This window comes from Rattus rattus, chromosome 16, assembly GCF_011064425.1.
Source record: "Rattus rattus isolate New Zealand chromosome 16, Rrattus_CSIRO_v1, whole genome shotgun sequence".
Lineage (NCBI taxonomy): Eukaryota > Metazoa > Chordata > Mammalia > Rodentia > Muridae > Rattus > Rattus rattus.
The window spans coordinates 19,830,495-19,857,990 of record NC_046169.1 but is presented as its reverse complement, the minus strand read 5'-3'; the positions used below and the strand labels follow the sequence as shown (position 1 = coordinate 19,857,990).

Below are 27,496 nucleotides of genomic sequence, written 5' to 3'. Positions count from 1 at the left end.
ATATTTTTTTAAAGGAAGATTTACTTTCATTTTGATGTGTGTGTGTGTGAGAGAGAGAGAGAGTGTGTGTGTACATGTGAGTGCAGATGCCCAGAGTCCAGAAGAAGAATCAGGTCCCCTGGGGCTGGACGTATAGGCAGTTCAGAGCTGCATGAATCGGGTGTTCAGGACTAGAACCCAGCCGTCTGGGAGAGCACTTTATGCTGTTAACTCTCGGTCCCTGGTCCCTACATTGAACTATTGTATGAGTTTCATTTCTGGCACCTAATGTTAACTACTTAAGGGAGGAAGAGTTTGTTTTGAGTTCTGGGGAGACGACAACACTTGGGGATGTGGGGAGACTCAGGGCCCCCTGTGGGCCTAGCTCCAGGGAGATCTAACACCCCTGGCCTTCATGGGCACTCACTGCATAGACGTCCGTGTGCATACCGCGCATGCGCACAAACCCATGCGTACACACAGTTAAAAAGAATAAATCTTAAAGGCCTGTTCCGCGTCCTGGTTTCACTGGGCCTGCGCACTGCTCACGGCCTGCGGTGAGGCAGGAGCAGGTGGAAGGGGAGGAAGGTCTGCTTGACTCAGACTGTACAGCCAGCAGAGAGTCGAGAATAGAACGGGAGCCAGTGTCACCTTCAGAGGCCATCCAGTGGCCTGCTTCCCCCAACAAGACCCCATTCGCAGCTTTTCCCAATGTCACAGATCAGGGCCACCACGGGGACCAAGGCTTCAATATTCCTGACACTCGTGGCACTTTTTCCTTAAAGATTTTTTGTTTGGTTGTTTGTTTTGGGGGACAGGGTTTCTCTGTGTAGCCCTGGCTGTCCTGGATCTCACTCTCTACACCAGGCTGGTCTCGAACTCACAGAGCTCCGCCTGCCTCCCAAGTGTGAGTGCTCACCCTGGCACGTGTAGCTTTCTTTCAGGGGGATCACCATGCTCGACCCTGTTCATTTAATCCTGCCGTTCTCTCAGGCTGGAGAGATGGCCCATGGTTAGGGGCTTGCTGTGCCTACAGAGGACCCAAGTTTGGCTCCAGCACCCACATGAGGTAGCTAAGTACTGCAGGTAACTCCAGCACTAAGTGATCCGATGTCCTCTCTGGCCTCCAAGGGCACCACACACACCACACACAATGAGTGTGACATACAGACACACAGACACACATGTGCACATTAAAGTAAATCTTCAAACAAACAGCAGGCCTCTGTTTCGGGGGCTGAGGGATACGGCTCAGTCAGTAGAGTGGTTACCTAGCATGTGCGAAGCCCCGCTTCCACCCTCAGACAAAGACAAACAAAAATGCCCTCTTTATTTCTCTATATAAAGCGTTGGTTTACGATTGTCCCCCTCTCCCCTCCTTTTCCTCTCGGTACAGAAATACAGATGAGGGAGGGGCAGAAAGAATGCTCGCTCTGACCCATGCTCATCCTGTGTTTGCAGGCCAGGGGGAAGGGCTGCCTGAAGAAAAGCCACTGTGTCTGGAAAACGGGGCGGCCTGCCCTGGAGAAGCCCAGCTGCTCAGGAGAGCGGTGCAGGACCATTTCTGCCTTTGTTACCGTGAGTCCCTGTGGAACACAGGCACCCCCATGTGTGTGAGAGTGTGTGTGTGTGTGGTGTGTGATGTAGTATGTGGTATATGTGTATGAGATGTAATGTATGTATGTATGTATGTATGTATGTGCCCATGTGCATGTGTGTATGTGTGATATGGCATGTGGTGTGTGTGTGTATGTGTGGTGTGCATATATATGTGCTTGTGTATGACTGTGTATGTGCATGAGTGTGACATAGTATGTGGTATATGTTTATGATGTGATGTGTGTATGTAGTGTATGATGTAGTATGTAGTATGTGTGTATGAGATGTGATGTATGTGTGCGTGCCCATGTGCATGTATGTGTGTGTGTGTGTATGGCATGTATGTATGTGTGTGTGTGTGTGTGTGTGTGTGTGTGTGTGTGGTGTACATGTGCTTACAGTACACATGGAAGTCACAGAACAATTTGTAAGAAGTTCGGGAGATCAACTGAAGTCAGGTCACAATGCTCACACACTTCTGTGTCTGTGTGTGCTGGATATGTGTGTATGTATATATACATATATATAGTATAGATACTATATATAATGGATATACATACATTATCTCTCTGTGTCTGTGTGTGTGTGTGTGTGTGTGTGTCTGTGTGTATGACTGTGGCTTACAGACTGTGACCCAGCTAATCCAACATGACTGTCTCCTGACAGAAAGGTCAAGGATCAGGTAGTTGTGCAGTCCACAGGGTGGATGTCTTAGCTAGTCTTCAGGCTCCTTGGAACCCCAGAGAAGGAGTGCCCCAGCTGCAGGAGAGATGAACTTGGCAGTGCGAGCGAAGGCAAGCAGGCGCCATGCAAAAGCTTCCTTCCCCCTGCCCTTTCCTGTGGGCCGCCACCTGAAACTGTGGCTCAGATTTAGGCCCGGTCTTCACCTCGCCTCAGTGATCCAGTCAGGAAGATCCTTCACAGCCATGTGCAGCCACTTGGGGAAGAGTTGATTCCCGATGCAGTCATTGGTGGTCAGTGTCAGCCATCACAAGAGCCATCGTGGCAGGGGAGACACAGCCATGGGCCAAGAAGGGGTGGGGCCAGGAGCAGGAAGCTGGCTGGTCTCATGGCCGCCACACTCAGGAAGTGGAGAGAGAGCATACTTTGTGCTCTTCGTGTATGTTCAAGCTCCATGTCCCTGTGTCTGTTACCCTAGATGGAGCTGGCTTCGGGAGAGTTCTGAGTGTCACCGTCTCTTGCCTCCTGCTCTAGGTAAAGCACTGGGGACGACAGCCATGGTCCCTGTTCCTTACGAGCAGATGCTTCGGGACGAGGCAGCCGTGGTGGTTCAGGGCCTCCCGGAAGGCCTGGTCTTCCAGCACCCTGACAATTACAGCCTTGCCACCCTGAAGTGGATCCTGGAGAACAGAGCCGGAATCTCTTTCGTCGTAAAGAGGTAATCTGCTCCACGGCCTGTGGCAGTTCCTTTGGAGATGAGCTGGCTTGAGCCAAGTGTGGCCACACAAGCCTGCAATCCCAGTACGGGGAGTCTGAGGCAGGAGAATCACTGAAAGTTTGAGGCAAGCCCAAGTTATAGTGAGTTCAAGGACAGCCTGGGATATGTACCAAAACCTTGTCAGAGAGAGAGAGAGAGAGAGAGAGAGAGAGAGAGAGAGAGAGAGAGAGAGAGAGAGAGAGAAGGAATTATCACGTCTGGGACCACAGCTGAGGTGGCTGATGTAGACCACTCACCGGCATGCACCAGGCCCTGGGTTCTGTGCAAGAAAGTAAAAGTGTCGTTCACTGTCTGTGACTGCTCTGCTTGTGTTCGTGTTGGGTAATGGTGTTGGTTTGTCTTGCAGACCTTTCCTAGGTGCAGAGAGCCAGCTGGGTAAGTAGTGGGTTCTGATCCTCCGTGGCTGCCCAGAAGCACCAAAGCCTTTCTACTGTCATGATGACGATGCATGCTTTAATACACTCCTCCGTTTCACCGCACTGAGCTGGGGGTGGTGGCGGCTTGATAGTAGATCTCTTACCTATAGGATTGCCCACTTGAGGGGCTGAGGGTGTGTGTTCAGTAAGTAGTACAGCATTTGCCTAGAATCCCCCAGTAAGTAGTTCAGAGCACAGCTAAGTGATAGAGTGCCTGCTTAGATCCATTAGTGAGGTTCTAGACACGTGGCTCAGTGGGAGAGAAATTGTCCATTATCCAGTGGTAGAGCCCCTGCCTAGAATCCCATAGTGAGGGGCTGGGGGCGTGGCTCAGTGGTAGGGCCCCTGCCTAGAATCACCCAGTGAGGGGCTGGGGGTGTGGCTCAGTGGTAGGGCCCCTGCCTAGAATCCCCCAGGGAGGTGCTGGAGGTGTGGCTCAGTGGTAGAGCCCCTGCCTAGAATCTTTCAGTGATGGGTTCTGGGCATGCCTCCATGGAAGAATGCTTGTATATCATTGCATGGGACCCTGGGTTCTCTCATCAACACTACAAAGGAGGAGGGGAGGGAACAAACACCTATGGTACTGTGACACTAAAGGGCTATGCAAAGGTCCTAAACAGGAAGAGACAGCAGTCAGAGACTTCACAGCCCAGGCTGGGAAGATTCTGTAGTGACAGCCACCTGGTCCTCCAGAGGCATGTGTGGATGTAGGGAGTCAAATGGCGCCTGTGAGTACCAGCCCTGCAAAGGGGTTTCTGGCTTTGAGGGCTCTAGGATTCATTCCTGTGTCTTAGAAACTCAGGATGAGGATAAGGAATAATTCTACTTAGGAAAAAGCCAGGAAAATGGTGGTGCTCGTAGGATGTCAGAGTCCTCCCCAAAGCTGGCATGGGGCTAGAAGAGCTGGTTTAGAAAGCTCTACAGCCATTTGGCCCTCAGGATAAGCAGAGACTCACTGGGGTGGGGCTGTGGTAGAACCAGCCTGGGGATACTGAGGCAAGAGGTTCAGGAGGTAAGGCCAGCCTGAACCACATAGCAAGGTCAAGATCAGCTCAGACTGCATATCCAGGCCCCGCCCTCAAAGGATGGAAGGCTAAGTAGACAGAATAAGCTGGTCTCCTCAGGCTGGTTCTCTTGAGATAACAGAGCTGTGTGACAGACTTGTGGGAACCCAGATGTCTTCTGTCCCTTTGATTCACAGAAATGAAGATATCCCTGTTGCCCCACCCCCACCCCCTCAGATATCTCTGCCAGAAACATCTGAAAACCCATCCACTTATGATTGGGCATAGCAACAAGTCGAGTGTCTTTCATCCCAGCACTCAAGTCAGAGTCAGGGGTGTCTCTGTGAGTTCAAAGCTAGGCAGGTCCATCTAGTAAATCCTAGACCAGCCGGAGCTACACTGTAAGGTCCTGTCGAAAAGAAAGAAATAAAGAAGAGAAAAGAAAGGGGCTAGAGAGGTGGCTCAGCAGATAAAAACACTGACTGCTCTTCCAGAGGTCCTGAGTTCAAATCCCAGCAATCACGTGGTGACTCACAACCATCTGTAATGGGATCCGATGCCCTCTTCTGGTGTGTCTGAAGACAGATACAGTTTACTCATATAAATAAAAAAATAAATAAATCTAAAAAAAAAAATAAGAAAAAGAAGAGAAAAGAGGAAATCTACCCACGTCTACCTCTTATTTTCTTAAATTATTATTTTATAAATGTAGTTGGAGCTCTGTTCCTCTAGCGGTTTACAAAGCATGATGTCTGAAGGCGGCGGCACATGCCTTTAATCTCAGCACTTGGGAAGCAGAGGCAGGTGGGTCTCTGAGTTCAAGGCCAGCCTGGTCTACAGAGTGAGTTCCAGGACAGCCAAAGATATACAGATACCCTGCTTTTAAAAGAAAGTCAAAAAGTGAACAACAACACAGCAGAATAAAGGGGATGCCATGATAGACAGCACAGGTAGAGGAAGGACTTACAGAGGTTGCTGTGTATCTAAGCCAGTATGATCCCCCTCAGGCCTGTTTGTGGCTGTCTTTGTGAGGTCCTTGTCCTCTGGCTTCTGTTAGAGAAGTACAGTGTCACACTGTCATCCCAGCTTTTGAGAGGTTGAGGCAGGAAGGTTGAAAGTTCAAGACCAGCCTGGGCTACCTGGCAAAACCTTGTCTCAAAAAAAAAAAAAAATCCAATGAAAGGGCTGGAGAGACGTTCCAGCAGTTATAACTCTTGCAGGAGACCAGGGCTCAGTTCCCAGCACCCGCACAGCAGCTCACAGCTGCCCCCTATTCCAGTTCCGTGGGATCCATGCCTGCTTCTGGCTTTCAGGGGCACCGGGCATCCATGAGATACACATACATTTGAGCACGGGCACATATACATAAAAAGTTAAAAAAAAACAAGCAGTTTTAAAAGTCCAAAGAAAAATCTATACTTTGATGGTCGAGTGTCAGATGACCAGATGACTGTCATCCCAGAATAACCCCTATTTTCTTTTTTTTAGAGATTGATTTATTTATGTATTATATATAAATACACTGTCACTGTACTCAGACACACCAGAAGAGGGCATCGGATCCCATTACAGATGGTTGTGAGCCACCACGAGGTTGCTGGGAATTGAACTCAGGACCTCTGGAAGAGCAGTCAGTGCTCTTAACCTCTGAGCCATCTCTCCAGCCCCAGGAGAGCAGTTTCAAGTGAGGCCTGAGCCCCATCTGTACACCTTAATCCAATCTGGCCCACTTTGAATAGCTGGTGACAGGCAAGAGTGGTAAGTGTGAGACTGGCCAGCATGACGGTCAAAGGCTCTCCTTCCAGTGCTGGGGAGGCTGAGGAAGGAGAGTAACAGATTTGAGGTCTGCCTAAGCTACATACTGAGATAACATTGCAAACAAGCAAAAGGGCTGAGGGGACAGAGCGGAACAGCACTCGATTAGTTTGGGAGAGGACTTGCCTGGTTAATGCAAGGCCCTGCCCCCGGTCCAATCCTCAGCACCAAAAATACAACTTAAAAATAATAAGCTAGGTGGGGTTGGGGATTTAGCTCAGCGGTAGAGCACTTGCCTAGCAAGCGCAAGGCCCTGGGTTCGGTCCCCAGCTCCGAAAAAACAAAAACAAAAACAAAAATAATAAGCTAGGAAAAGAAAAAGTCATAATCCAAATAAAGAAATGTTTTAAAAATAAAGGGCCCTGGGGGCTGGAGAGATGGCTCAGTGGTTAGAGCACCCGACTGCTCTTCCAGAGGTCCTGAGTTCAATTCCCAGAAACCACATGGTGGCTCACAACCATCTGTAAGGAGATCCGATGCCCTCTTCTGGTGTCTGAAGACAGCTACAGTGTACTTATATATAATAAATGAATACATCTTTAAAAAAAATAAATAAAGGGCCCAGCAGTGGTGGCACACACCTTTAACCCCAGCACTCAGGAGGCAGAGGCAGGGGGACTTTCTGAGTTCGAGGTCAGCCTGGTCTACAGCGTGAGTTCCAGGATAGCCAGGGCTACACAGAGAAACCCTGTCTTGAAGGAGAAGGAGGAGGAGGAGGAGGAGGAGGAGGAGGAGGAAGAGGAGGAGGAGGAGGAGGAGGAACTCCTGTACTACTTTGGAGGTAGAGCAGGCAGGAGGATCAGGAATTGACTGTCCCCCTCAGCTATCCAGGGTATTTCAGGCCAGCCTTAAAGACAAAACCACAACAAAACAAAACCCAAAAGGTAATGCCACATTGTTTACAGAATAATGACACAGAAAGCCTCTGCATATCCAGGACGTCCGGCGTGCATTTGTTTGTTTGTTTGTTTGTTTGTTCCACAGTCTCCTTAGCCTGGGGGTTGGGAGCCCTTGGATGTGGAGGGAGGGCCAGCTACTCACCAGCCCTCACTGTTTCCATGAAGAAGCACACTTTAGTGACTCTCGGGTGACCCAGCTGGTGAGCAGCCAGGCTGGGGTCCTCACCTACACTCCAGGCACTGCCTGCCCACTTCCGGGGTGGCCCACCAGCTGCTGTAATAAGCAGAGATGGTTTTGACCCTCCTCCTCCCCGCTAGCATGTCTGTGATGGCCTTGAGTTGAGGACTCTTTTTCCTCTGTTTTCAAAGGATGTGTCCTTGCATGTGAGTCCCACTCGGGGGCTGAGAGAGACGAGCGTGTACCTTTTTGTTCTTGCACAGGTGGTCTTGGGATGGTGACAGATGCCGAGAAGCCGGCAGCACCACCAAATGACAGGTAAAAAGAAGTAATAAATAAATTGGGAATTAATAAAGGCGTAGTATGAATAGTATAGACCAGGAATCATGAGTGACAGCCTTGGGATCTCAGGGTGGAGGAGGGAGGCAAGAGGATCAGGAGTTCAAGGCCATCCTTGGCCACACAGTGAGTGTGAGACAGCCCACATGAGACCTTGCGTCAAAAAGAAAGAAGGAAGAGGGGGTTGGGGATTTAGCTCAGGGGTAGAGCGGTTGCCTAGCAAACGCAAGGCCCTGGGTTCGGTCCCCAGCTCCGGAAAAAAGAAAAAGAAAAAAAAAAAAAGAAAGAAAGAAAGAAGGAAGGGGGATGGCTAAGGAGTAAGGAGGGTTAGAGAAATGGCTCAGCACTTAAGATTCGTTGCTGCTCTTCCAGAAGATTCCAGTATGACTCCCAGCACCCATGGCAGGCAGTTTTTACATCTACCTGCTACTGAGTATTAGGGGACCCGACACCTCTCTAACCTCCATAGGCACCAGGCACACACACACAGTATGCATGCCTACATGCAGCAAAACACCCGGCACATAAAAAGTTCCTGACCCGATTGATTGATTGATTGATTGATTGATTGATTGATTTAATGGTTTTTGGTTTTTTGACACCGGGTTTCTCCGTGTAGCCCTGGCTGTCCTGGAACTCACTCTGTAGACCTGGCCTCGAACTCAGAGATCCACCTGCCTCCGCCTCCCAAGTGCTGGGATAGTAACCGTGCGCCGTCATGCCTGGCTCCACCCTAATTCTTGACCTGGTTCCCTTCTCGTTGCAGCTATGGTCCCGTCAGTGTGAAAACTGAACCCATGGAAGATTCCGGTAAGTACACTGATGTTTGACAATGGAATATTTAGCAGGCTGTCATCTGACTGACGCTCTTATAGAAATGACTACTAAGTATTTAGCTGTAACTAGGATCAGATTTGTAGAATACTGGGTGAGTACTGCTTATCTGAAACGCTTGCTCCCGGCCATTGAGATCGCTCTGCGGGTAAAGACACTGGCCTAATGACCTGAGTTCAAGCCCCGGGATCTACATCCTGGAAGAAGAGAACCAACTCCCACGAGCTGCCCTCTGCCCCACACGCACCGCCTTCCATGGCGTGTGTGTACACATGCATACACCACACACAGAAAAGTAAATGAGCGAGGGGCAGGACAGAGGTTTGGTTCCCAGCACCCACATTGGTTCCCAGCCCACCCTGTGTAACTCCAGTTCCAGGGGGTCAGGGGGCCACTTGAAAATAAAATAAATCCAAAAGAAAAATTTAAATAAATAAAGTTTGACTCCAAAAGCATCTTCGGTTTTGAAATTTGTCAGATTTTTTTTTCCCAAGGCAGAGTCCGGCTAAACAGCACAGATTTAAAATGTGAGATTACAGGGCTGGAGGGATGGTTCAGTGTGAGAGTTACTGGCTGCTCTTCCGGAGGTCCAGTTTCCCCATACCCATGCATAGTGCCTCTCTTCTGACATATATATGCATAAAAAGGCATCCAGCTATGTGTGTGTATATGATTACATGTGTGAGCCACCACATACAGTCTTTGTGTGTCCATCGTGTGTGCATACGCAGGCGTGCATACCTCTGTGTGTACTGAGGCAGAATAAGATAGCAGGTGACTGGGGTTGGGGATTTAGCTCAGTGGTAGAGCGCTTGCCTAGCAAGCGCAAGGCCCTGGGTTCGGTCCCCAGCTCCGACAAAAAAAGAAAAAAGAAAAAAAAAGATAGCAGGTGACTTCCTCTGTCACTCCAGCCATTCCTGGACGCAGGGTCTCTCCCTAAACCTGAGACTCATGTTTCCGGCTCTAGACTGGAAGCCTGTGAGAGCCAGCAATCCTCCTGTCTCTGTTCCATTTGGAGTTGGGATTACAGTGTGTAGGGGACACCTGGCCTTCGTGGGTCCTGGAACAAGAACTTAGTCTCCATGACAGCATAACGCATCCTCTTAGCCACCTGTCCATATCGATAACCCCGCATATACCTCTAGGATATTTGGTTTTTAAATCCTCTGGCTGTCCAAGATACAAGCCAATGACAGCGGAGACTGGAGAAGCACCTGTCACCAGTGCTGACCAGGAAGGAGTTGAGGGTTGAAAGCTGCCATGTTGGGACTTGAGATGCACACCCCACAGGCCAGTTCTGCTCAGCTGAGACAGATGACTCATTTCTTCCTCTTGGCTCTGCTTCTCCAGAGCTCTCACTCCGGAGACCCCCACAGGGCCATTGTTAACAGTGTTTCCCAAGATGCACTGGGAGGTAGTGGGACCTTTGAGAGATGGAGGGAAATCTTCAGGTCACTGACAGCATGCCCCTGCAGACTGGCCTCCAGTTTACTGTTAGCCAAAGAGGGGTTTATTTTTAAGACTCGGTACTTGGGGGTTGGGGATTTAGCTCAGTGGTAGAGCGCTTGCCTAGGAAGCGCAAGGCCCTGGGTTCGGTCCCCAGCTCCGGAAAAAAAAGAACAAAAAAAAAGACTCGGTACTTGTGGACCTGAGACTTGCCATGCAGATGAGGCTGGCCTTGAACTCACAGAGATCCACTTGCCTCAGTCTCTGACATGCTGGGACTGTGCTCTATCACACCCCGCTTCCAAAGAGGATCTTGAACAGTTGATTGTTCTGTTTCTGTCCCTACCTCCTGCATGCTGGGATGACGGGCGTGTGCCACCATTCCCACCAAACGAGATGTCCAGTCGGTTGGCTGCACTTACCTGACCCCTAACTGTGGTCTCTGTTGCCCTCACAGGCACTTCGCCAAAGGCAGCGGCCGTGCTAATCAAGACAGAGTCAGAAGATCCTAATTTCAGTCCGTGTAATGCACAAGGTAATGTGTTTCCAGTTCCTTTACGAGCGGAGTGGAAATCATCACTCATCCAGGGGCTGACACAGAGGAGCGAAGGGGGCAGGAGGATGGCTCAGTGGGGAAGAGCACCTGCCGGGCAAGCATGGGGGCCTGAATTCAGGTCCCAGCACCCACAGAAAAAGCTTGCTGTGGCCACGGGTCGGCACTGGTGGGACCCGAGACAGGAGGATCTCTGGGGCTTACTGACCTAGCTCCTGTCTCCAGGGGCTGGATAAGGTGGAGAGTGATGGAGCAGGACACTGGATATTCCTCCTCCAGCACGTACACGTGCACACAGACACCTGCACCCACACATGTGTGTGAATAGACCACATGCACCACACAAACCCAGGGTACATGTACTGACCTAGACTAGCAAGCTGCCTTCCAAATTCCATGATGGATGGAATTCATCTTAAATACAGTGGGGCGTTTGTGGGGCACACCCATAATCCCAGTGCTCAGACAGTAAAGGCAGAAGAATCTCAAGTTCAAGGTCATCGCTGACTTCTGTCTTGGTCAGTGTTCTTTGGCTGCGAAAAGACATGGTGGCCCTGGCAACTCTTATAAAGGAAAGCATTCAGTTGGGGCTGGCTAACAGTTCAGAGTTTTATTAGTCCATTATTGTCATGGCGGGAAGCATGGCGTTACACAGGTAAATATGATGCTGGAGAGATACGTACAGATCCACAGGCAGCACGAATCAAAAGTGACACTGGGGCACCTTTGAGCTTCTGAAAACACACCCACTCCAACAAGGCCACACCTCCAATAATGACTCCCAATGAGTCTTGGGGGCCATTTTCTTTTAAAGATTTATTTATTTGTTTATTTATTTTATGTATACGAGTACACTGTCATTGTCCTCAGACACACCAGAAGAGGGCATCAGATCCCATTACAGATGGTTGTGAGCCACCATAGGTTGCTGGGATTTGAACTCAGGACCTCTGGACGAGCAGCCAGTGCTCTAACCGCTGAGCCGTCCCTCCAGCCACGTGGAGGTATTTCTTAAACTGAGACTCCTTCCTCTCTGGTGACTCTGGCTTGCGTCAGGTTGACATAAAAGTAGCCAGCACATACATTAAACAAAGTAATGAGTAAACCTAGAAGATAGCCGTGGCCACAGCAGTGGGATTGCTGTAACGGGCTCCACTGGCTTCCGTGTGAAACTGGTCCATATCCCTATCACTAACACTGTTGTGGGTGGCTGAGCACATAGCCCACCGAACTACTGAACAGTGAAGTGTGACGTCATGACGTAGCCAGTACTCCTGTGTGCTTCCCTGCCCTCTGCCCAAAATGTTTCCTATTAATAATTAAGATAATTTGGGGCTGGAGAGATGGCTCAGTGGTTAAGAGCACTGATTGCTCTTAAAGGTCCTGAGTTCAAATCCCAGCAACCACATGGTGGCTCACAATCATCTGTAATGAGATCCGATGCCCTTTTCTGGTGTGTCTGAAGACAGCTACAGTGTACTCATATATAATAAATAATAAAAAAATCTTTAAAAAAATAATTAAGATAATTCTAAGATATATGTTTTTTTTCTATGACGACAACAATACAGCAGTTCCAAGAGGATCAGTGGGTAAAGGGCCTGCCCCCAAACATCCCCAGCACCCACATATTCTAAGGAAAGAGCCAACTTCTACCACTGACCTCTGACCTCCGCATATGCACTGTGGCATGCACCCACACACATTCGCATACACATAATCGTAAATAATTTTTCTTTTGTGTTTTTTTGAGACAGGGTTTCTCTGCATGCCCTGGCTGTCCTAGAACTCACTCTGTAGACCAGGCTGGCTTTGAACTTCGGAAGATCTTCCTGCACCTGCCTCCTTAGTACTGGAGGCCACAGCCCTGCTAAAAGCAATTTTTTAAAGATAGAAAACAGAAAGGACTTTGTAGTGGTGCCACTGATCTGGGGTCACCCGTGCTTCTGTAACTCCTCCTTTTTATTTATTTCTTTTTTTTGAGACAGGGACTTATGTAGCCCAGGCTGGCCCCAAGCTTACTGTGTCCTAGAAGATGATCGTGAACTCTTGATCCTCCTGCCTCCACCTCCTGAGTGCTGGGGTTTGGGGTTGTAGGTGGGCACCACTCCCAGTTTTTCATGGCGCTGGAGGTGTGGGACCCAGGACTTCCTGCACATGAGCTAAGCGCTCTACCCAGTCCTTAAAATGCTTCCCTTGCAGTCCATGGCTTCTTTGTCTTACTCTAAATGCTTTCTTATGTTTTTAATTTACGTATTGGTGGAGAAAGGAGGGAATGCCGTGGTGCTCATGCAGAGACCAGAGGACAGTTTTGGGATTCCGTTCACTCCTTCCATAACATCGCTCCCGGGAATCAAACTCAGGTCGTCAGGCTTGGCTGCAAGCCCCTTTACCTGCTGAGCCATGTCAACAGCCCAGTGACCTCTGTGCGTCGTGTTTGGTGCTGAGCCATAACTGCTTGTTCTCCTTTCAGGAAGCCAGCATCCTTCCGCCAGCAGTGAAGTCATCGAAATGGAGCTACCGTCCGCAGGTTAGAAAGTGAAGTGTCTCCTCCCCTTAAACACGGGGAAATAAAGAAGGCGGCCTCCTGGCACATCTGTCTTAGGAAGCAGCATTAGGGGCTGTGTGCTTTGCGTTCCTGATCCGTTAGTGCAGTGAGTGGGAACCCCACCCGGGCGCTGCCCACCATGGCCTTACCACACTAGGCCCTTTTGTTTGCTGACAGAGGATGCGGGTAGCCAGTTTGGAGCTCACAGTGTAGCTGCTGGCCTCAGACGGGAGCCTCCTGTCTGCCTCCACATGTGGCAGGAGGGTGTGACAGCCCACATCTGGCCTTTCTTCCCGTTTTGTTTTAGTTGTTGGTTGGTTGGTTGGTTTGGTTTTTTTTTTTTTTTTTTTTTTTCCTATTCTTTTTTTCAGAGCTGGGGACCAAACCCAGGGCCTTGCGCTTCCTAGGCAAGCGCTCTACCACTGAGTAAATCTCCAACCTCTTGGTTTGGTTTTTAAGGCAGGGTCTCACTCTGTAGCCCTGGCCAGCCTGGGGCTCACTCTGTTAGCCCTGGCCAGCCCGGGACTCACTCTGTAGCTCTGACTGGCATCAAACTCACAGAGATCCACCTGCCTCCGCCTCTGCCTCCCAAGTGCTAGATTAAAGGTGTGCACAATCACACCCAGCCCTCTCCTTTTAGAAGAACCCTCTGCCTCAGCTTCCTTAGAGCTGGGATTAGAATTGTGAACCACCATACCTACATCTCTCTCTCTTTTTAACCCTAGTAATTCACTTTTTAAAAAAATTCATTTCATTTAACGGTTGCGTGTGCACGTCTGCACTCCTGAGTTCAGGTACAGTCAGAGGGTAGAAAAAGTATCAGATCCCCTGGAGTTGCAGTAACCGCCATTTGTGAGCCTCCCAACATGGGTATTAGGAAAGAACTCTGATCTTATCCAAAAACAAAAAAAGCATTCTTTTTTTAATTATCAAATTAATTATTGTTTATTTATTTCATGAATGTGAGTGCTCTAGCTGCATGTACACCTGCAGGCCAGAAGAGGGCATCAGACCCCATTACAGATGGTTGTGAGCCACCAGGTGGTTGCTGGGAATTGAACTCAGGACCTTTGGAAGAGCAGCCAGTGCTCTTAACCACTGAGCCATCACTCCAGCCCCTGCAAAAGTGTTCTTAACATATAAATCATCTCGGCCAGGCAGGTGGTGGCCCATGCCTTTAATCCCAACACTCAGGAGGCATGGGTAGGCAGATCTACGAGAGTTCAAGGCCAGCCTGGTCCATAGAAGGCATCTCAGGACAGCCAGAGCTACACAGAGAAACCAAAACAGTAACTGAGTCACCTCTCCAGCAGCCCCTCCCCACCCCACAGTAGTTGCCTACAGACTTAAGAAGCACCCTGATCGTGTGGAGCTCAGTGTCCACGAGTGTGAACAGCTCTTGATTGTTTGGTAATATGTGGACGTTCTTATCTTCCCTCACTCCTTATAGGAGAATCCCGTGTGAAATCATGTTTACTTTTGTGGAGACAAGGTCTGACACAGCCTAGGCTGGCCACAGGCTTCCTTGTGTAGACAGGATGACCTCCGCTCCTGATCTTTACGCCCTGCTAGGGACGGAATACGGTGTTTGTACATGCTTGGCTCGACTAACGGAGCCGAGTCCCTCAGGCTGAAACCATACATTGGTGCCTGATGATTGCCTCTTACAGAATCAAATTCCCTGTGTGTTGAGTATGTACAAAACATGCGTAAAATTTCAGGACCAGGGCTGGGGAGATGGCTCAGGAGTTATGACCACTTGCTGATCTTCCAGAGGTCCCGGGTTCAGCTCCCAGCACCAGCATAGCTGCTTATAACTGTAGCTCCAGTTCTAGGAGATCCAGCATCTTTTCGTGATCTCTGTGTGAATTGCAACCACCTAGTACACATGCAAATGTGAGCAAACACCCATACACATAAACTTTCTGAGAAATTCTAAAATGAGGCCATCCCGGGCTACAAAGTGAGTCCTTGCCTCAAAACAAAACAAAACTCCAGCATGAGGTAGAGAGTAGAGCCGGGGACAGTAACCTGTTGGAACCTGAGATTACTTAATAATGAATGTCATTTTAGATGTTTTCTTTTTAAGGGTCTACTCCAGTGGTCTCTTCAGAGACCAATGAGGACGCCGAGGCTGAGGTGAAAATGGAAGGTGAGTCACCAAAACGCTTGTGATTGTCACATGGTCAGGGTGGCTTTCCATGTGGCTCTCACTACCTAATCTGGAATGATTATTGTAGGGCGGTGATTGGAACCAGTGTGTGTGTGTGTTCACATTCATGCCCGTGTTGGATGAGAATGAGCCGTCCGCTCATATGTGTGAATACTTGGTCCCCGGTTGATGGAACTGTTTGGGAAGGATTAGAAGGTGTGGCCTCGGTGATGGTGATGTGTCACTGCGGGGCGGACTTGAGGCTTTCAAAAGTCCACACCATTTCTAGTTAGCTCTCTCTGCCTTATGCTCATGGATCAAGATGTGAACTCTTAGCTACTGCTCTAGCACTGTGCCCGCCTGCCTCCCACCGTGATGGTCATGAACTCTGACCTTCTGAAACCATAAGCCTAACAAACGCTTCCTTCTATCAGTTGCCTTGGCAATGGTGTCTTATCACAGTAACTGAAAAGTAACTAAGACGGATGCCCATGCCTCACAGCCCGTGGGAGTCAGAGCACATCTTTGTGGAGTCATATCTCTCCTTCTTTCCACCTTGATAGGGGTTCTGGGAACCAAACTCAGGCCACCAGCTTTGCAAAAATTGTACCCTTACCCACTGAGCCATCTCACTGGCCCTCAAATATAATTAGCCCTCTCTTTAACCACAGTTAGAATTAATGCTTGAGGGTTTGGTTAGTGGGGGACACTGTATGGTGTCCTCATCCTCTGTTTATGAAAAACCAGAGAGGCCACTTGGAGCCCTGGGTCCTGATAGTTTTACCTTTGCAGTGAGAGTAAAAGGTTTAGTGATGGCAGCTGTTTCCTTACTGGGTGAGCCACAACAATCATGTTTGAAGATGATTGTCACCATGTTCTTCATTGAGCAGAAATGGGCCAGCCTAACACTCAGAAGGCCCTGTACGATGCAGTGGAGGAGGACCCTGGACAAGTAGCTTATCCGGGGCTTTCTCCAAACGAACTCTCATTGCCGAGCTGGTGCACGGATAGAGCAAGGTTCTCTCAAAGGACGCCTTCGGCAGTGGGGGATAAAAAGCAGACTTCACGGAGCCTCTAAAAACTAAGAAGATATGCTCTATGAGCCAAAAGACCCGCGAGTGCAGTGAAAGCTAACATCCTTTCAAGTCAGCTGAGAAGACAGGAAGAGAGAGTAACTCCTGACCTGTCACTATCGACTTGCCAAGGAGGGCGACTCAAGAGCCAAATCGAATGTCACGTGTCTGTAGTCACGTGTGCTTCCTCAGGAGACGTGCTTTTCAGCTCACTGAAGCTCTTCAGTTTGGTATAAATAAATGCAGGTGGAGTGGCCGGAGGATCAGAGAGTGGGATGATCGCCCTCTCCTTGACAGTCCTGTTCAGCTGTGCCCTTAGCGACTGTCACAGATGTTGCCACAAAAGTACGGAACTAATGGGGCTGCAGGCTGGACATTGGTGGCACACACCCGGAACTCCAGCACTCGGGAGGCAGAGGCAGGAAGATCTATGAGTTTAAGGCCAACCTGGTCTACAGGTCTGGTTCTAGGACAGCCAAGACTACACAGAGAAACCATATCTTGAAAACACAAACAAACAAACACACAAACAAACAAAACACCAAAAACAAAGGGACTGCAGAGACGGCTGAGCCATTGAGAACTCTTGATCTTCCAGAGGACCTGGGTTGGGTTCCCAGCTCCCACATCCTGTGGCTCACAACTGCCTCTAACTCCAGCCTCGTCTGGCCTCTGTGTGCGTACATGCGCACATCCCAACATAGACACACACTCATACACAGAAATAAAAAGTAATTTTCTTTCCTAAGGAAACCAGCAACTTAAAGGAGAAACGTCTCTTGTGTCACAGTTTGAGGGGAGACGGTCTTTCGCGGTGTAGCAGGCACGGTAACCAGAGCAGGAGACAGCCGCTCACACTGCATCCGCAGTCAGGAAGCAGACAGATGGACGCTGGTCCTCAGCCTGCTTTCTTCAGTCCGGGCCCCCAGAACGGGGGGTGGAGCCCCAACATCAGGATGAGGCTTCCCTCCTCAGTGTAAACTCTGGAAGCACACTCACCGACATGTCCGGTCAAGCTGACCTTCAAGGTCAGCATCCTTCAGCACCGCACACTGTACTGGGGTGGGGGGGATGGGGGACAGTATCAGGTCTGCACGTCTCGTTAAGTAACGCTTGGGCATCTTTTGGAGACTTGCTGATTTTCTGGTCACTCTAACATTGCACTTTTCTTTGCTCTCAAGGAAACGCAAATCCGTCCAGCACTGTTAACTCTGCGGCAGGCGTTGAGGACCTTAAGATCATACAGGTGACAGTCCCAGGTGGGGACATCCACTTGCCGTCTTCATCGTTTGAATGACATTTTTCTTTTTTGTAAAGATTGTGTCCACTTATGTGTTTGTGCGTATCTGAGTGTCTGCCATGTGAGTTCAGTGAGTGTGCTGCCCAGAAGAGGGCACTAGAGTCCTTGAAACTGCTCTGGAACTGGCTCTGTAGACCAGGCTGTCCATGAACTCAGAGACTGGCCTGCCCCTGCCTCCCGAGTGCTGGGATGAAAGGCTTGCACCACCTCCCGGGTGTATTTACTTTTAATTTGTCATGATTTGCTTTGTTTCACGTGTATGAGTTTTGTCTGTGTGTATGGGTGTGCACTATGTACGTTCCTAGTGCCCATCGAGTTCAGATGCAAGTAAGAATGGCCGCGAGCCATCATGCATGTGCTGGAAAAGGAACCAGATCCCCTGCAAGAGCAACAAGTGCTCTTAGTGGCTGAGTTATCTCTCCAGCCACCCCCTGGCCCACTCTTTTTAAAAGTTCCTTATTTAAGTTTTAAGACAGGGTCCCACTATGTGTCCCTGGCTGTCCTGGAACTCACTCTGTAGACCAGGCTGGCCTGTAACTACAGAGATCCGCCTGCCTCTGCCTCCCGAGTGCTGGGAGCTATGGGCGACCACACCAGGCTTTTAAGAAAATGTTTTTAATTAGAGCCGGGGCATAGTGGTTCATGGCAGAGGCAGGTGGGTCTCACCCTGGTCTACAGAGTGAGTTCCAGTACAGCCAGAGCTACACAGAGACAACCCTGTCTTGAAAAAGCAAAAAACAAAGCAAAATATTAATAAAAAATTTAATTTTTAAAGTCTTAAAAGATATTCCCTCCTGGTCCCAGCCTCGTTTTTCTTCATTTCTTGTCATATTGGATGGGCCGAGGTTTGCGTTACAGTGTTGAGAGCAGTGACGGAGACACACGCCCTTGTCGTGCTCAGCACTGACCTCGTTCCTCAGGAAGAACAGGAGCGGTGGCTGGGGACGGATCAAGGCTGAGAGGGCTGACTGCTCTTGCAGGACCTGGGTTCTCTTCCCATCCCATGCCTGCTCACAACCACCTGAGGCTCCAGGGATCCCATATCTTCTAACCTCTGTGGGTGCTTGCACATGTGTGGCACAAACATAAATACAAGTTAAAAAAAATTAAAGTAAGGATGGAGAGACGGCTCAGTGATTGAGAGCACTGACTGCTCCTCCAGAGGTCCTGAGTTCAAATCCTAGCAACCACTGGTGGCTCACAACCATCTGTAATGAGATATGATACCCTCTTCTGGTGTGTCTGAAGACAGCTACAGCATACTCATATTAAATAAATAAATCTTTTTTAAAAAAGTTTTTAAATATTATGGGGTATGCTTCTATGGGGTTGTCAAAATTATCATCTGTAACGGCTTCCATTTTGTGTATTTCCCAAATGCTTACTTACCGTGCTCAGGTAGCTAACTGATAAGACAGGTAAACTGCCAAGAGGCCTTTCTGCTAATATCTGTCTCGAAGGGGAAATGCTGAATGAGCCTGGTCTTCGTCTTCCGGTTATTTGTAGATAATGAGGAGGAGAGGCTCTCGGGCCTCGAGAAAATTAAGCAACTGCGAGAACAAGTGAACGACCTCTTCAGCCGGAAGTTTGGTAAGCTTCTGCTGTTGGCACACATCCAAAACGTACGCATCTGTTATGACATTACGTGTGTGTTGGAGGGGCAGGCACACGTGAAGACAATGCCCTGGGAGGCCAGAAGAGGGCGTCAGATCCCTCGGAGCTGGAGTTACAGGCAGTCGTGTCCAACGTGGGTGCTGGAGATCAGATTCAGTCCTTTGGAAGAGCAGCCAGTGCTCTTAACTGCGGAGCCATCTCTCCAGTCCCACATCTCCACATTTATAAACTTTACCCACTCCGCCCCTTTCTGAAATACTAGATGTTGAAAGTGCTCTAGTCCTGTTATAATCTCTGGCCAAAATCCCTTTTCTTTTTACTTATTTATTCTTTTTTTTTCTTTTCTTTTTTTCGGAGCTGGGGACCGAACCCAGGGCCTTGCGCTTGCTAGGCAACCGCTCTACCACTGAGCTAAATCCCCAACCCCTACTTATTTATTCTTGAGACAGGCTGGGGCTCTACAACGTAGGCTGGCCTTGAATTCAATCAAGATCTTCTTTAAAAAGTGCCAGAATTACAGGCCTGTGCCATTTCAGGTAGTTCCAAAGTCTCCGTGGAGTAGGCAGTTCTTGAACTTGTGACCCTCCAGCTTTAGCCCCGAGTAGGTGGGTTTTAGGCCTGTGTTACCGGGTTCAGCGCTGTCCTTGTTGGGTTTGGAGACAGCACGTCACAGACAGCTGACTTCAAACACTTAGACTCCAGTGATCTTACCTCTCGGCTACTCAAGTCCCAGAGACTTCAGGTGTGTGCCTCCAGGTCCAGCTCAAATGGGGACATCAGAGACAAAGCAAGGGGAGCCTGGCATGTGATCCAAGCATTTAAGAGGCTGAGGCAGGAGGCTCGCTTTGAATTCAGATCCGTAGGCCCTGACTCAAAAACACCACCAACAACAACAACAATAGGGCAAGGCTTTGGAAAAATGAGGCACGGAATCATCCGGTTTACACCCCACCTCTCATCCAGGGGAGGCGATCGGAGTGGACTTCCCCGTGAAGGTCCCCTACAGGAAAATCACCTTCAACCCCGGCTGTGTGGTGATCGATGGCATGCCCCCGGGGGTGGTGTTCAAAGCCCCCGGGTACCTGGAGATCAGCTCCATGAGGAGGATCCTGGACGCTGCAGACTTCATCAAGTTCACCGTCATTAGGTGAGTGAGTCCCGGGTGAGCACTGGAGATGGGCAGCTGCCTAGTGACAGGAGGCCGGCAGGGTGGGGAGGGGCCACCCTTCATCTTAGAGTCAAGACGCCTCAAGGCATCGGCTCTCTTCTGCATCTGCAGCTGTGCCTCTGGTCCTCGTACTAATTTTATTATAATTATTTATGAGGGGCTTGTCATGGCACCTGTGTGAGGACAGCCTGTGGAAGTCAGTTCTTCCGCCCCGGGGGCCCCAGAGATTGAACTCGGGTCTGGGGTTTGGCAGCGAGCATCCTTGCCCACCGAGCCGTCTCGCTGGCCACCGTGGGATTCCCCCCCTCAGCCTCACTTCCCAGTTTGCCTAGCACTGTGTTGACACCACCAGAAGTGAGGAGACAGAGCTAGCTGGGCCGAATGAAAACAAGCTCCCCCTCTTCCTCCCGTGTCTCCCCGCAGACCACTTCCTGGACTTGAACTCAGTAATGGTGAGTACTCTGAGAAGCAAGAACGTCGCAGGACACGTGCTTTGTGTAGTGAGTGTCCTGGAGGGCACTTAGCACAGGGTCCTCCCACCTGCAGCCTGGAGCCTTCTAGTAAAGCACATGGCCTTTCAGATGGGCTGGCTTGGTTTGGTTCGGTTCGGTTCGGTTCGGTTCGGTTCAGTTTGGTTTGGTTTGGTTTGTTCCAAGGCTGGAGAAGAAGCCCAAGGTCTCGCAGGAGCTAGACTCCACCTTTGACCTACATCCCAAGCCCTATTTACCTTTTACTTTAGTTCTCTTTCGTTTGGTTGGTTTTTCTTATCCTTGGCTTGGGTCTCAATGTGCAGCTCTGCCTGGCCTGGAAACTCCCAGACATCCACCTGCCTCCGCTTCCTGTTTGCTGGGATTACAGGCACAGGCTACCACACCCAGCTGTCTGGTGTTTGACACGGTGCCTCCTCACTCCTGCCCTCCCAGACACATGCCTACAATTTACTACGTAGGCCAGGCTGGCGTCTAACTCACAGAAAGAGTCTTGCTTCTGCCTCCCAAGGGCCAGGTTACAGACTCATGGTATCAGACCTGGTTTTATGTGGCGTTGGGTATCAAAGCGGGGTGCGGGGTGGGGCTTCATGGTAGGGGAGGGCCTCATACATCGTGTGCAAGCACTCCATCATACCTCCAGCTCCCAACTACAGCTTCTTAAGAAGTTCTTGGGGTTGGGGATTTAGCTCAGCGGTAGAGTGCTTGCCTAGCAAGCACAAGGCCCTGGGTTCGGTCCCCAGCTCTGAAAAAAAGAAAAAAAAAAAAAAGAAGAAGTTCTTGAACTTTCATAGATGTGCTATGAGGAACTGTTCCACTTAACTTTTATGGTGGCTTCAAACACCAGCACACGGAACCAAGGTATGCTGGCTCAGGTCTATAATCCCAGCATTAGGGATTGCACGAGTTGTAGGCTAACCTGGTCTACAGAGTGAGGCCTTGCCTCAACACAAACAAACTCAATCCCTGCCAACACATGCACACTTAACCACACGACTCACCTGAGTTGGGTGGGGGTCCGAGTGCCCTGGCTCTTTGGAGATCTACAGCTTTGGTAAGTCATATGGTTCCTTTGCATGGTCTCTTTTTTAACATTTCAAACCTGTCTTGGAAGTTAGGTAAGGTGGCACACAGCTGTAATCCCGGCCCTGAGGAAACTGTGGCAAGAGTCCCACTAGAAGTTCAGGGCCAGCCTGAGCTACAGAGTAAGGCAGTCTTAGAAAGAAAGAAAAGAAAGAAAGAAAGAAAGAAAGAAAGAAAGGAAGGAAGGAAGGAAGGAAGGAAGGAAGAAAGGAAGAAAGAAAAGAAAAGAAAGACAGACAGACAAAGAACAAAGAAAGGAAGGAAGAGAGAGAGGAAGGAAGGAAGGAAGGAAGGAAGGAAGGAAGGAAGGAAGGAAGGAGTAAACAAGCCAGGCATGGTAGTTCATGACTTTAATCCCAGCACTTAGGAGGCAGAGACACAGAGATCTGTGTGTTAAGGAAGTTCCGGGACAACCAGGGCTGTGTAGAGAGAGGCTGGACATTGTAGCATATGCCACCACCTCACATTTAGAAGGTGGAGTTAGGATGGAAAAGTCAAGGTCACCATTGGCTCCCTAGTGAGTTTGAGGCCCACTGGGGTATTGAACACCCACTCTGTAAAATCAAACGGGTGAGGTGGGGAGCATCCTCATAGAAGCAGGGTAAGGGGGAATGGGATAGGGGGTTTGCAGAGGGAAACCAGGAAAGGGGATAACATTTGAAATGTAAATAAATAGGGGTTGGGGATTTAGCTCAGTGGTAGAGTACTTGCCTAGCAAGCGCAAGGCCCTGGGTTCAGTCCCCAGCTCCGAAAAAAAGAACCAATAAATAAATAAACAAACAAATAAGAAATGTAAATAAATAAAATATCCAATTAAAAATAAAAATAAAATAAATACAATCGAACAGGGCAAGCGATAGGGAGTTGCCAAATCACCATTCCATGTCTCTATAAAGTGGGGAAACGGAAGATAGACCAGGAGGGCCGCGTGTTTCAAGAGAAGTGGGAGCGAGCGTATTTCTTCGTGGAGGTGCAGAACGTCCCCACGTGTCTGATCTGCAAGCAGAGCGTGTCTGTATCCAAGGAGTACAACCTGCGCCGCCACTATCAGACCAACCACAGCAGGCACTATGACCAGTACTCCGGGCAGGCGCGGGAAGAGAAGCTTCGAGAGCTGAAGAGGGGACTGCGGAAGTATCTCCTGGGGGCCTCGGAGATCGTGTGTCCAGACCCAGCGCTCTCGAATGCAAGTCCACCCACGAACTCCGTGGTGCAGCCGGTGGAAGACGTGACCGGGAGCTTATGGGAGAAGTTACGACAGAAAATCCGGTCCTTTGTGGCATACTCCATCGCCATCGATGAGATTACAGATATCAATGACACCACCCAGCTGGCCATCTTCATCCGTGGCGTCGACGACAACTTCGACGTGTCCGAGGAACTTTTGGACACCGTGCCCATGACAGGCGCCAAATCCGGGAACGAGATATTCCTGCGCGTAGAGAAGAGTCTTAAGAAGTTCAGCATCGATTGGTCCAAGCTGGTGAGCGTGGCCTCCACGGGCACGCCGGCCATGATGGATGCCAACAGCGGGCTGGTGACGAAGCTCAGAGCCAGGGCAGCCTTATGCTGCAAGGGAGCCGACCTCAAGTCCGTGCGCTGTATCATTCACCCCGAGTGGCTGTGCGCGCAGAAGTTAAAGATGGGCCACGTCATGGACGTGGTGGTAGACTCGGTGAACTGGATCTGCTCCCGGGGCCTGAACCACAGCGACTTCACAACGCTGCTCTACGAGCTGGACAGTCAGTACGGCAGCCTACTGTACCACACGGCCCTCAAGTGGCTGGGCCGAGGGCTGGTCCTCAGAAGGTTCTTCGAATCATTGGAGGAAATAGACTCGTTCATGTCTTCTCGGGGCAAACCTGTGCCACAGCTCAGCTCTCGGGACTGGATCCTGGACCTGGCCTTCCTAGTGGACATGACGACACACCTCAATACCCTGGATGCCTCCCTCCAAGGGCATTCACAGATCGTGACCCAGATGTACGACTTCATCCGGGCCTTCCTAGCGAAACTGTGCCTCTGGGAGACCCATCTGGCCAGGAACAACCTGGCCCACTTCCCCACGCTGAAATCTGTTTCCCGGAGTGAGAGCGACGGGCTCAACTACATCCCCAAGATCGTGGAACTGAAGGCGGAGTTCCAGAAGCGCCTGTCGGATTTCAAAGCATGGGAGAGCGAGCTCACCCTGTTCAGCTCGCCTTTCTCCACCAAGATTGACAGCGTGCGGGAGGAGCTCCAGATGGAGGTGATCGACCTGCAGTGTAACACGGTGCTGAGGACCAAGTTCGACAAGGTGGGCGTCCCGGACTTCTACAAGCACCTATGGAGCAGCTACCCCAAGTACAGGAGCCACTGTGCCAAGATGCTGTCGATGTTCAGCAGCACCCACATCTGCGAGCAGCTCTTCTCCATCATGAAGCTGAGCAAGAAAGAGGCGCAGTGGGGCTCAGCGCTCCAGGCCGCAACGTGAGGGGGCGGAAGGCAGGAGCCTGGAATTCCAGTACCGGGGAGGCCAAGGCAGGAGGATCTGAGTTCGAGCTTGAGGTCAGCCTGGGCTACCTATCAAGACCCCATTTCAATAGAGAGAAATTGCAGGAAGAGAAAAAAGAAGGAAATCTGGCCATCCCTCCATGTGGAGACCTAGAATGTTCCAGACCTAATGGGCTGTGAGACCAGAAAAACAGGCCATTAAACCTCTTGCTTTAATAAAGATAACCATTAAACCTCTTGCTTTAATAAAGATAACCATTAAACCTCCCGGTTTAATGAAGATAATGTTCCCTCTGCCCCCACTTTGAATTGGGATGTTAATTTACACATCACACCTGTTCAGATGACCTTTGACACCAGTCTGTCGTTCGGAAAAGCCCCTAAGTGTTGTAGTTCCAGTCGCTGGCTGCTCTTGGCTTCGCTGACCTGTACCACTCCTCCATGCTGTACCGTTTCAATAAACCCACTGTGAAAGATGTGTGTGTTTGTCCGGGAGGGGGGGTGTGCACACACGCAGGTGTCTCCCCACGTTTCCGGCCTATGCTCTGTGGTCTAGTAAGCTTCCAAGTTTAAGGATAATCAGTCGGCCAGAGATACTGCCCCATATTCTAGAATTCCTCAGCTGGTCTTCGTGCCTGGAGCTAGAAAGGTCAGGCGTGAAGTGGAAGAGCCTGAGTAACCAACACAGGGTTTAACAGACAGGTAAGTTGAGGCTTAAAGCCCTCCTCCTCCTTTCTCTTCTGTCCTCCTCTCTTCTTCCCTCCTCCTCTCTTCCCACTCCTTCCTCTTCCCTCCTCCTCTCTTCTTCCTTTCTCTCTTCCTCCTCCTCCCTCCTCTCTTCTTCCCTCCTCTCTTCCTCCTCCTTCCTCTTCCCTCCTCCCTCCTTCTTCTTCCCTCCTCCTCTCTTCTTCTCTCTCTTTTCTTCCTCCCTCCTCTCTTCTTCCTCTCTTCCCTCCTCCTCTCCTCCTCCCTCCTCCCTCCTTCCTCTTCCCTCCTCCTCTTCCTCCCTCCTCCCTCCTTCTTCTCCCCACCTCCTCTTCCCCACTCCTTCCCCTCCTCCCCCCCCCCTCCTCTTCCTCTCTCCTCCTTCCTTTCCCTTCCTCCTCTCTTCCTCCCTCCTCCCTTCTCCTCCCTCTTCCCTCCTCCTCCCTTTCTCCCTCCTCCTTCCTCTTCCCTTCTCCTTTCTCCCTCCCTCCTCTCACTTTCTCTTCCCTCTTCCTCCTTCCTCTTTCCTCTTCCTTTCTTTTTCCCTCCTCCTTCCTCTTCCCTCCTCCTTCCTCTTCCCTCCTCCTCTCTTCCTCCCTCCTCCTTCCTCTTCTCTCTTCCTCTCTTCCTCCTTCCTCTCTCCTCCACTTTACTCTTCTTCTGTCCTCCTTTCTTCCTCTTACCCTCTCCCTCTTCCTCCTTCAAGACAGGATGTCGTTATGCAGACCACACTGACCTAGAGGTCCAGATCTTCCTGCCCAGCCTGCCGCAATCTGGGCTTACAGAAACACTCCATGGCACTTCCTGCAGATTCTTTTTCTACCCTGGAATGTGACTTGGGACCCTGTGGGCGAACAAGTACTGCCACTGTGGGGAGAATGGGGTGTGGGGTGTTCTTCAGTAACCATGGCAACAAGATGTCTGTGGAGCTATGTGGCCAGATATATGGGGGAGGGAGGGACTGGACTGGGAGCTTGTTCTTTTTTTTTTTTTTTTTTTTTTTTTTTTTCGAGCTGGGGACCGAACCCAGGCCTTGGGCTTGCTAGGCAAGCGCTCTACTACTGAGCTAAATCCCCAGCCCCGGGAGCTTGTTCTTAATTTGTTGCTGTTTCTTCAGACCAGGCATTGATGTCCTCCAGTCGAAGGATGGGGGCAGGGAATGACCCAGACAAGTCCAACTCAGAGGACATACCCATCAATCTAACTGGAGTGCATCCAGTTCACACACCTTAAAATATGGCCCAACTAGCCAGTTATGGTGGCACACTCCTTTAATCTCAACACTCAGGAGGCAAAGGCAGGTAGATTTCGGAATTCATGGTCTACTGAGAGAATTCCAGGACAGACAGGGCTACCAGAGAAACCCTGTCTTGAAGGGGGGGGAGGAGGAGGAGGAGGAGGAGGAGGAGGAGGAGGAGGAGGAGGAGGAGGAGGAGGAGGAGGAGGAGGAAAGAAAAGAAAATGTGGCCCAAAGAACCATGTGCCCATAGGCCCAAGTCGGTGCAGTTCCAAGTGACCTCTGCCTGCTTCCTGGTAGATTTGCCCTAAGTAAACTGCCTGTGTCTCCTGGGGTGCGGGTCCCTGTCTCTGATTCTCAAGCCCAGAGACACTGGAGTAAGCCCAGCACTGTATGTGCACTCAGAGAGACTGATGGTCAGCAGACGGGGACACTCCGACAAGCTGGCGGCCATGGGCGTGGCCCTTGCTCCCTCCCCCACACAAGCCTTTGGGCGGCCTCCCTGGCTAACACATAGCAGGAAACACTAAGGTTGGGACAAGGCAACATCAGTAAGATCAGAAATACAGAGAAGCGACTGTAGGGTAGGGGATGTGCACAGCTGAAATTCTAGTACAGGGGGCTGGAGAGATGGCTCAGCGGTTAAGAGCACTGACTGTTTTCCCAGAGGTCCTGAGTTCAAATCCCAGCAACCACATGGTGGCTCACAACCATCTGCAATGGGAACCAATGCCCTCTTCTGGTGTGTCTGAAGACAGCTGTACTCACATACATAAAATAAATAAACAATTCTTTAAAAAAAAAAAGGATAATGAGGAGTTCGAGGTCATCTTCCACCACCTAGGGAGTAAGAGACCAGCCTGACATGGAATCCTGAAACACGCATGAACACACACACACACACGCGCGCGCGCGCGCGTGCGCGCGCACGCGCACACATGCACGTCCCAAAAGGGGGAGACATCTCATAAGGACTTCACTTTAGGAAACAAACAACAAAACTAAAACTGGTGCACACTTGTAATGCCAGCATTCAGAAGCCGGAGGCAGGAGGATCAAGGACAGCCTGGGATACATAGCGAGACCTATTTTCCAAGAAGAAACGTGGTGAAAG

At 50.2% G+C, this 27,496-nt stretch overlaps 1 protein-coding gene across 1 annotated transcript in view; it reads left to right on the top strand.

Moving 5' to 3' along the window:
* The window catches only part of LOC116885555 (general transcription factor II-I repeat domain-containing protein 2), a 34,979-nt gene extending 10,061 nt beyond the window's left edge, over positions 1–24,918 (top strand). The window contains exons 4-16 of the mRNA XM_032886847.1: positions 1,441–1,557; positions 2,794–2,977; positions 3,384–3,412; positions 7,613–7,667; positions 8,455–8,498; positions 10,426–10,503; positions 12,995–13,051; positions 15,159–15,221; positions 17,476–17,553; positions 19,101–19,184; positions 20,172–20,355; positions 20,800–20,828; positions 22,844–24,918. Coding sequence (XP_032742738.1) covers positions 1,441–1,557; positions 2,794–2,977; positions 3,384–3,412; positions 7,613–7,667; positions 8,455–8,498; positions 10,426–10,503; positions 12,995–13,051; positions 15,159–15,221; positions 17,476–17,553; positions 19,101–19,184; positions 20,172–20,355; positions 20,800–20,828; positions 22,844–24,420 — 2,579 coding nt within the window. The 3' untranslated portion in view covers positions 24,421–24,918. The remainder of the gene's footprint in view (positions 1–1,440; positions 1,558–2,793; positions 2,978–3,383; positions 3,413–7,612; positions 7,668–8,454; positions 8,499–10,425; positions 10,504–12,994; positions 13,052–15,158; positions 15,222–17,475; positions 17,554–19,100; positions 19,185–20,171; positions 20,356–20,799; positions 20,829–22,843) is intronic.
* The last annotated feature ends 2,578 nt before the right edge of the window (positions 24,919–27,496 follow it).